This window comes from Euprymna scolopes, chromosome 6 (assembly GCF_053919585.1).
Source record: "Euprymna scolopes isolate OS-2025 chromosome 6, ASM5391958v1, whole genome shotgun sequence".
Taxonomy (NCBI): domain Eukaryota; kingdom Metazoa; phylum Mollusca; class Cephalopoda; order Sepiida; family Sepiolidae; genus Euprymna; species Euprymna scolopes.
The window spans coordinates 71,823,563-71,833,906 of NC_136487.1; the positions used below are offsets into that span (position 1 = coordinate 71,823,563).

At 30.7% G+C, this 10,344-nt stretch overlaps 1 protein-coding gene across 7 annotated transcripts in view; it reads right to left on the reverse strand.

The window, feature by feature from the left end:
• Nucleotides 1–5,645: 5,645 nt before the first annotated feature.
• The window catches only part of LOC145277684 (uncharacterized), a 377,033-nt gene continuing 372,334 nt past the window's right edge, over nucleotides 5,646–10,344 (reverse strand). For all 7 annotated transcript variants that reach the window (XM_080129364.1, XM_080129369.1, XM_080129366.1 and 4 more), the window contains 2 exons: nucleotides 7,454–7,521; nucleotides 5,646–6,379 (listed from right to left, as the gene is read on the reverse strand). In XM_080129364.1, the coding sequence (XP_079985490.1) occupies nucleotides 6,283–6,379; nucleotides 7,454–7,521 (165 nt within the window). In that variant the 3' untranslated portion in view covers nucleotides 5,646–6,282. The remainder of the gene's footprint in view (nucleotides 6,380–7,453; nucleotides 7,522–10,344) is intronic.

The following is a 10,344-nucleotide window of genomic DNA, read 5'->3' on the forward strand; positions in this document are numbered from 1 at the left end:
AACTTCTAAATAAGATTAAACATCCAGTCAAATCAGGGATGCTCTAGTTCTTCTCAGACAAGAAGAACTTCTGCCAGGACTAGTTGCACAACGTACAAAACAACACGGCTCACCTAGAATCTGTACGATGCCCCGCACGTCATGAAAACCAAATTCTAACCAACAGTGATAGTATTTGGGTGCGTTTCCAGCAAAGGCCACATCATGTGCTTCCCACATCGTTTCGAAAATTGACTCGACTCATTCAGATGATTATATGAATTTGCTGTCCACTTTTATTAAGTGTTCAGTGAAGAGGATGGCTGCAGGACATGGTATACCACTGGCAAAACCCATAAGTGTCTGAAAACTATAACTTCACCAGTCCCCAAATCTGATCAACTCGTCAGATTGCAACCTTATGTGTAGGGCGTAGTTGAGCAAGATACCAATTATACTGCCTGCAATACCAAGGATAAGCTGATGTTAGGCGTCTCTCATGATACACCGTGAAGACCACATGTTCCAGGTTTAAGTCTGATTCCATCAAGTAAAGAGAGCTTCGATACCGTGTCCAGTAGTTGTTTAATAAGGACAACTACGGATCTTCTTGCTCTGTTTTTCAGAACTTTAGATGACATTTTACTTATCTAAAATTCTGACAACACCTGAACTTAATTTCAATCTTTGAATCTCTTTTATATCACATGTTTAAGCTGACCAATTAATTGCCTTCGCTTTATATGAAGTTCAAGCTGATTATTAGAGGTGACACCTGAAGAACTATCTCCAAACTGCCGACAAATACGCAACAACAGATGATGACAATGACAGAAAAATAAATTTGCAATGAGGGAAATTGAGTAAATGCAGAGATTATGTATGCGAAAAGAAATTAATTTTAAAATGAAGTTCAAACAACCTTTTTGGAGGTAAATTCAAGAAATTAGTGTTCTAGTCCTTGGGGGTCCATCTTACAACTTGGTGCAAAAGTTAAAATAATGATAATAGCAAGAGTTTCGAAAAAGCTGGAAAAAAAAAAAAAGACTAAGAGAAATTGAAATCAAAGGGTTGATTGACAACATACAATGAACAGCAATGATGAAAAAAAGCTGAAATATTAAGGAAAATCGTTGAATGCGAAAACCAACCTACATAACCAATGAAAAGCAATAAACCACAGGTAAGATGAAATAGAAAAAGAACAAAAAATATATAGAAAAATGAATTACATGAGCCCAAGGGAACTGAAACTGCCAGACATTTCACAAACTGATAGCATCTCTCTCCAAAAAACACACAGATACACACAAAAATGTGGAGGCATCAACATTGTCTGGAATTTCATAAAATGGTTGTGACTGGTCGAGGAAGATGGAAAAACTGAGGAAACTGAGCACCAATCAAGCATCCACTAGAAGACTACTAAGAGTACTGCAATCTTGGGGAGACTTATTGCTATTCAAATTTCCAAGAATTCAACAGTTGTTGGCAGAAATAATTAAATAGTATATGGTTGTTGCAATAACGAAAAAGAATTTGAAACGATTATCAAAAGAGATGGAAAGTACTAGAAACCTGGGGAGATCGTCATTCAGACTCTAGGGAACGCTACTTGTTATTATCAGTGAGGAGTTACCTACTTGTGATTCTATGAAAGTTTCAAAAAATAAAAGGATTAATTTAAAATTATCTTATGACAGAACTATTTGATCTGTGATGAAATCCGATATGTGTATGTCATTTGCTTTGAATAAATGGAAAATAAAACAAGGTGGCATTAATGAAGGATAACCTGACAACATTAATTTTTACAAAATACTTGCAAATATTTATTTTTTCACTAATTGGTTAACAACTCTTATTTTTGATAAAAATACCCAAAACTTTGAGAATTTACTCACATACTGAAGATCAACTCGCATTAAAACCATTTACGAAGTAGACTGTTTAGTTTAGTTTCCCAAACTATGACCCCCATAGAACATTGGTGTTCCACGAAAATTAAAAGATGTTCAGAGAAAAAAAATAGAATGGTAAAATATTTTATTGAGTATGTATTAGTCCACAAAATAAACATGATGTTCCAGTGAAATTTTAGGATTTATGAAATGCTCCACCACAATGAAATGCTTGCAAAACTTTGCTGTAACTCATTACATTATGCAGCCATTACTCCCCAAACAAACTGATCAAGAGAAATAGTATTCAATATGAAGATGACTAGGCAGACTAAAAATGAATTCATTTTGGTTGAAAGAAAAATTACAATAGAGAACAATCCATAATCAAAATACGCTTTTTGTGATATAGAACAATAAATTGCATGATGACTTTGGCCAGTTGTTTGTCTCCAATGTTGGTGCCCAAGCACAAAGAATTTTAAAAAATTAATTCTTTCTTTTGTTGTTACTGGGATTGATATAGCAATCAGCAAAGTGCATGAAATAAGGTTGCCTCATTTTGAATAATTTTATTGAAAAAAAAAAAAAGAAAAAAAATTGAATAAAGAATACAAGGAAAAGAAAAGATTAAAAGGAAAGAATATGAAAGAAAAAGTAAAAAATAGATTTTTTTTTTTTAAGTGATGTTAATGCTTACTCAAAAAAGATTTTCAAGTTCATTTTATTTTCAAAAGGGGGTTCACTTTGGCACTATACCTTCATTGTAAAATTGAAAACTTACCATGTATTTCCGGTTTAAATGAAAACCTCAATTTTTATGTGAAGGCAGAGAAACGGGGTTTTAAATTTTAAAAGAAGATTTCAGTTATATAAAGTGTCTATCTAATATATAAACTTAAAAGCTGGATTTTTTTTGATTTTTTTGATTTTTTGTAATTTGAACCTTAGCATTAAAGTTTTAACAAATCCTGACTTTGATCCTGACTATCCAACTTTCATTTGCTATTTTTGTATCACGCTATTTGCAATAAATTAATTTACTTCGTTATTTTTACTTATCTATAATTATATATATATATATATATATATATATATATATATATATATATATATATATATATATATATATATTTATTTACGATCCAGTAGTTTTCTTATTTCGTAGAAATATTTTAAAACTTTCCTTACATAAAAATCAACCAAGGGGATTAACTCTTATCCTTTTAGTAAGAGTTATCGTTCCTTAATTGCCACTTTTTTCCCCCTCCCATTCAAGGTTTATATAGTTAGTTTTTCTCATTCTTTAAAGATTCATGTGTAATACAAAACTGATGGATTACGGATCTATGATTTTTTTTTTCTTACTTATGTTTTTATTCTTATTAAGGGGGTTGTGCAGTTTATGAACTGTTATTTCTACACATATCTAAATCTAAAAGCCTGTATCCAGCATCTCTAACAATGTTAGATACTGGTTTACTAATTAATTTATGATAATGAACCTGGCAAGTCGAAAGCACAAATCTGTAAATGAATTGTCAATTTCTACACCTTCGATCATTAAACGAAAAGGACGATATGTGAATCTGAAAAATTTATCTTTAGGGAATGAACCAATCTTTTTATACACATGCCTAAATGAACGACTGCTGCTAAAGTACACATATATATTTCAGATTAATATAAAAGTAAATATTTGACAAAATGTATAGACAAAAAAATAAATAAACTATAGACAAAAAAATCGGACAAATGTAAAAGATAAAATCATGCGAAAAACATATATTTTTTTTAACAGAAACAGTCACTCAGATAAAGTTCCTGCTAGTAAAAGAAACAAAATATTAGCCTAATGATGCGTTATCTTTTAAATTCATCCACTTCTCCATTTATTCTCTCTCTCTCACACATATATATATATATACACACACACACACATGTGCATAAAAATATCCAATAGCATAAAAACTGACAGGGAGGGGGGAACATTTTATGCTTAATAGACAACTAATTTATATATCATTTCTGTATAATTCAAACAAATTTCTTTTTTTTTTCACCCCTACCAACATTCCCTTTCTAGTTTACTGTCTTTTTACTTCATATTGTAATATATTTTCTTCATAATTAATATGAGTATTTTTCTAGGATTTTACACATCTGATGGTATATACTTTACAGATACATCATATTAATTGAATAAAGCCTATGTCACACACAAAAATTGTTTTCTGTCCAGAATTCTCTTATATTAAAAAATAAAAACACAAAAAATCTGCATAATCTTCCTGAAAATATAAATATTTTTAACTAAGAAAATCAAATTTATGAGTAAGCAAAAAGGGACAGTCTCACATCGTCATTTTGAAGAAACAAGGGCAAATAAGTACACAATTAAAACTTGCAAGATCAACCTTGTCATGCATACAATATCCCATTAATTGCTTCATTTAAAAATAATTTCCATTATAAAAAGATATTTGATCAATTTATGTGATTTTTGGGGGAATATGATCCTTTTGGTGTGTGCAGCAAAGATTTTCTTGTATTTTTGTTTTTTTAAGATAATGAGAATTCTGGGACAACCACCCCAAAATTTATTCCAGTCATACACACAGATAATTTAATCAATTATGTTTTGTTTTTTTGTTTTTTTTTCAATCATGACCAGTGGTTTGATGCCTTAAGCAATTATCCAAGATGGTTATTATAGAGTTGACAAATCAACTTTTTTCAATTTATGGCTTTAAGCAAAAACAACAATACTTAATTACTCGTCATGTTAAAAATAGTAATATAAAAGAACAGCTGCTATTGTGTTTTTTGTAAAAAAAAAAAAAAAAAAAAAAAAACTATTGCTATAGTCTAAAACAGTACGTCAGTCATTAAAGTTTCTTCCAATTTTCCGTAAAAGTTACCTTAAACTATAAATAATTTTCTACTCAATGAATTTTCGTAATTTTTGGATATGTTACTATTTTCAACATGACACATAACTACTCTTGTTTTTGCTTAAAACCACATAATTAAAAAAATCGACCTGTTGACTATCTTAACAAGCGCCTTATCCGATAACACAAAAACGTTCTTTTAGATGTTTTATTTATTCCTGGTTTCACATAATTATTCAAGATAGTGATGTGAAAATGGAAGTAAAGAAAGTAATTACTAGTTTGTGCCACCTGAAGATCGCTGAAGGCATGAAACCACTAATAATGACAGATTTAAAAACATAATTTATTCAATTATTATAACACTTCATATGAGAAGGTATCAAGCAGTGCATATAAGTGTAAATCTAAAGTTTTGAGCCAGTTTGATAATCCAATACAGCTATCAATATACATACATATGTGTGCAACAGAAGATGAAAGTATTAGTACCATCAGTTTCAAATTGAAAAAAATAAAAAATAAAAAATAAACTACCAATATCCGATCGCCTGTCATACTCTTCATCCTCTGTTTATATCTGGAATAGTGTCTATATCAATATTCATGGAGACACCATTTTTAGGGAAACAGATATAAACAGAGGCTCAAGGTAGTCAACCATATATTTGCCTTTTTTGTTTGGATTTGAAACTGATAGTACTGATGGTTTTTCTTCAGGAACACACAAATATTACTCTTATTTTTGAAATTTTTTAATAATCAAACACTCAGCTGGGGTTCTCTCCAACTAACCTTACACATGTATATTACACGCTCACACAAGCACATATACAGAGGTTATGACAGAATGTGCTCAAACTTGTGTTGATAACATGAAATATGTGCAAATAGCACCCTTTTTTTTTCTTTTTTTTTTTTTTAAATGAGAGACTGGCTACAGGCAAGTGAAAATGATCATTTAAATAAGACAAAAAAAAAAAGACACAGGAAAATTTTTCTAATTCCAATTAGAATTGCCAATATAACTCTTGCATATGAAGAGTAAATTTTATAAATGGAGCTGTACACTCTTCCCATCTGTCTGAATATTTTTTTTTTTTTTTTACAGTGACAGAATATTTACTCATCAACACTCACAGCAATAAAAAAAGAGGGTTTTTTTTTTTTTGTTTTTAAGTTTTATTTTATTGTTTTTTTTTGTTTGGATTTTGGGTTTAAAAAAAAAAATTTTTTTTAAATAAAAATAAAAAAAAATTTAAAGAAATCTGCAGAGGTGGGAGGGGAACTGGTTAAATATTCACAGCCAGTTTCCAGGAAGGGAGGAATTAGGAAGAATAAATTATTTAGGGGTAGAGGTGAAGGGGATTCAGAGAGGGGGGGGGGTAATAGAAAGTTTGTGATGGTTGTGTCTGGTGGTGCCAGGATAAATGAAACTATGGACTGAACAAAAAACAAACATTTTTTTTTGACTGGATATGAAAAGGAAAGGTCACTTGAGGCATCGGTCAATGATCAGTGGAAGCCCTTCGTTTGGGCACCATAGGAGACGATTGACGTCTCTTCGGGGTAGAAGTGTCAGAGATGCAATTTTTACTTCTGTACCTTATGGAAAAAAAAAAAAGAAAAAAAAAAAGAATCATTAGAATCTCTTAATATGAAAGGCATATGTATACATATTTCACTGTTTGTATGGGGCTCTGTGGGAACATCAGGCTAAGGGGTTCTGTAGGAACATCTCTCCAGGGGGTCCTGTGAGAACATGTACATCATAATGTGTATGTGTGTGTGTGTGTGTGTGTGTGTGTTTGTACATGTATATATATATATATATATATAATCCAAAACTTTAATATATTAAAATATATCAACAATTAGCAATGTACCAATAAAAATTAAGTCAAAGTAAATTGACTGAAATATTAAGCTATCAGTTTTTGTAATTGAGCATTCATATATATATATAAAAAAAATATCAAAACCAAGACAAGCAAAAATTTTTAGACACTCAACATGATACTCTAATTTTTTTTTCTTGCTTTTGATATCTATTTTTATATATAAGATATATGATGTAATTTTTAGATATGTAATGAAAGGCTTCATTAAAGAAACAAAGCAGACAACCACTAAAGAGATGTGCTAACTAAATAAGAGGTCTGGATTGCTAAGCTGCTCTTGACAGCTGAAAAATTCACCAACAACCCTGATAAATGAGAAAATTGTTCTCAAGTATATGGTGAAGCTCTCTGAAGTATGCTATTAAGTCAATTGTTATATATGTGATCTACTTTTAGTTGTACCATTTGTATTTTTCAAAAGATATCTAATTAGTCATCAACAATAGGTCTTTCAAATATTACACCTACTGCTTGATGTATATATGGCAACATTGATGCCTCAGTTTTCAGCATACTGTGAAAACTTGGAAGGGAAGCATATAATCAGTTTTATCTAGCATTCAACTAAAAGTCTTTTCAAGTAAATATTTGAAAGAAATTTGGCTCAAAATAAAATATTGTACTTACAAAATTTTGGGGGGTAATAAATTAAAGAATTTTGGCACAGATGGGTTTATCTGGCACCGTTTCTGGGATATAGTAAAACAAAATCACATCTGCTAAACAGACTTGTGCATTCCATGGATTAAATATGTTGTTTTTTTGTTTTCAAACTTACATTTGACTGAAAGGCTCAGCAGTATTTAAGGTGCATTCACTTCTGCTTGAATTATCACAGCTGGAAACCTAAAAGAGAAAAAGAAATGGTATGGAGAGAAAATTGATAGCCTCCATTAGAAGAGATTGAAATGAAATTAAAAAATGCGATTTTTTTTTTTTTTTTGAGGGGATATTACTTAATGGTCATCGCTTATTAAGACCCAGACACCATGCTAGAATAGAGTTTATGAGCGTTAGGTAGACAATGAGATAACACCAGGATGATCAGGAATGGTTGAACTTAGGCAGGGTATAATTATACAAGTGGCTGGCTCAACAACAACTTATTCACAATAGAATTGAAAATGTCCATGTTATAGTCAGCTAAGAAGTAGCGATCTTTTCTGATGACGTAACTAAAAGAAAAACACAATTGCAACTTCTCTTATTTTCGGATTTTGTAATTATGCCCATGTTCCTTTATTTTCTTTTAAAGTTGATGAATTCTTATTCTTCTGATGAGTAAGGGTGGAATAAATTAAAAAAATTGGCATAATACATGCTGAAAGAAATAAACGGTAAAATGGACAACATCTAGAAATTTGGAATATAGACATCTTTTGTTATTTATTTGTATACTAGCGGGGGGGGGGATGGGTATCAAAACAAAAGAATAAGCAAAGTAAGAACCCTGTTTAAATATTAAAAAAAAGAATGTTAGAACTTAATTAAAAAAAATCGTTGCCCGGGTGTTTGTGTGTGTGTGTAGGGGGGGGGGGGGGGGGGGCTTAAAAAAAAAACAAAAAAAAACAGTTTTGGTAAGTAGTTAGGATCGAACCCGAAAATAAAGTGTGCAAAAAAACCTGACACGTTACCTGCTCGGCCAACAAAGAGCAACCGAAACACGTTTGAATTTATTTAAGTATTAAAAACAAAATTGACACGTGCCCGCAATAAAAGTTAACTCTGCTACTTCTGTTTGACCTCATTAATGAGGTCAAATAGAAGTAGCAGAGTTAACTTTTGCTGCTGGGCAGCTTTTGGGTTTGTTTACCCAACTTTGGCTGGTTGTTTCCTCAAGATTAGGAGGGGAAAACCAGCTCCCCATTGTCCAGATTGAATAGCAATTGTCTGATATAAGGAGTTAGACCCCACATAGAACAAAGCTGATTGCTTCTGGACGTTCCCCGGTGCAATTGTCGGGAACACTACCTTAGCTTTGAATTAGTTTCGGTTTTATACAAAAAAGCTGAACGAACACAAGACGGGCTGAAATAGCAATAATTTTGTAAAAATCGACGTAAATAAATCAAGACGCAACGTGCATTTGCAAATCGTACATATTATGATCTAGGTTCTATATAAACAGTTCTAAGCGATAGTACCTCCCTGCCGGGACCGTCGGCGAAAAAAGCCTTTTCGAGACATACAAAAAATGCGTGCACACATTTACCTTTTATATATACAGATGCTCTGCAGTTACATCACGCTTCATAAATTAAAGGATTGGTATAAACAAAAGTTGAAATATAATTGAATATTTTTCCCCATAAGCATATCTACATGCTTTTTATTTATTTTTACATAAATGTTAAAGATTTTGCTTTTACAAAAGTCCAGTCTTTCATTAAGAACTGGACTTTTGTAAAAGCAACATCACCTGATGTTTCTAAGTTGTTATAACTACGTGACTGAAACATACTCATGAATGTGTGTTGATACTTAAATGTTTATGTAAAAATAAATAAAAAGTATATCTTGCTCTACCTTGGTACTGAATACTCTTGTACAAACCTCGTTAAATTCATTGGAGGTTTTCTCTAAATTATAACAACCTGGAATATATATATATATATATATATATATATAAAAGAGTAGATAGTAGTTTGCTTGAAGCATTGTTGGTAAAGAAATATATATATATATTTTTTAAAGCCAAAAACAATGCGGAGGAAGACCGGAAAAGATGAAGTAAAAAAGAAAAACAAACAGATGTAGACGAGTATGGTTGAGTAGAGGAGTGTCTAACCTTTATTTGACTATCATTCTTCACTTCAATGTATAATTATTTATTTATTATTTAATTATACTGTATAATAATAATTATACATTGAAGTGAAGAATGATAGTCAAATACAGGTTAGACACCCCTCTACTTAACCATACTCGTCTACATCTGTTTGTTTTTCTTTTTTACTTCATTTTTTCCAGTCTTCCTCCGCATTGTTTTTGGCTTAAAAAAAAATATATATATATATAGAGAATAAATGAGAAAGTTATATTCCAAAATTCATGATGTTGACCATCTTATAATTTAATCCTTTAATTCAGTGGGCTTATATAATTCTTGACAGTATCTGTTTTGTATTGCAAAATCAATCACTTAATTATTATGTCAATCAGTGAATCTATTTTGCCCTCAACTCATCAGAACTAAAACTCAAAATTATAATTAGCTAATAGATTTGAATTATGTAGGGTTTTCAATTCAGATCAATTGATTAGTTATAACTGACCGAAATAATCGTTTTTTTCTTTAACTTAGTTTAGTTTTGCATATACAAACATGTATAATAGTTTATAATTTGTGGATATTATTTTCATAAGTATGTATACACAAATTAGAATTAATAGATTTATTAATTATTAAATAGAACATTTGGGTAGAAGATTCATAAATTAATTAAAATTGTTAGTACGAATAGTTGGGTTTAATGACTGATAAAAATTCAATATGGTGTAATCGAAAAATATAAAGGTATTTGCAGCTTCTCTTCCAATTTTCGGATTTTTACCATGTCAAATCACATTTCAATTCCTTTTGACGGATTGACTGTTGCTATTTCAACTGAATTAAAGGAATAACTTATAAGATGGTAAACATCATGAATTTTGGAATATAACTTTTTG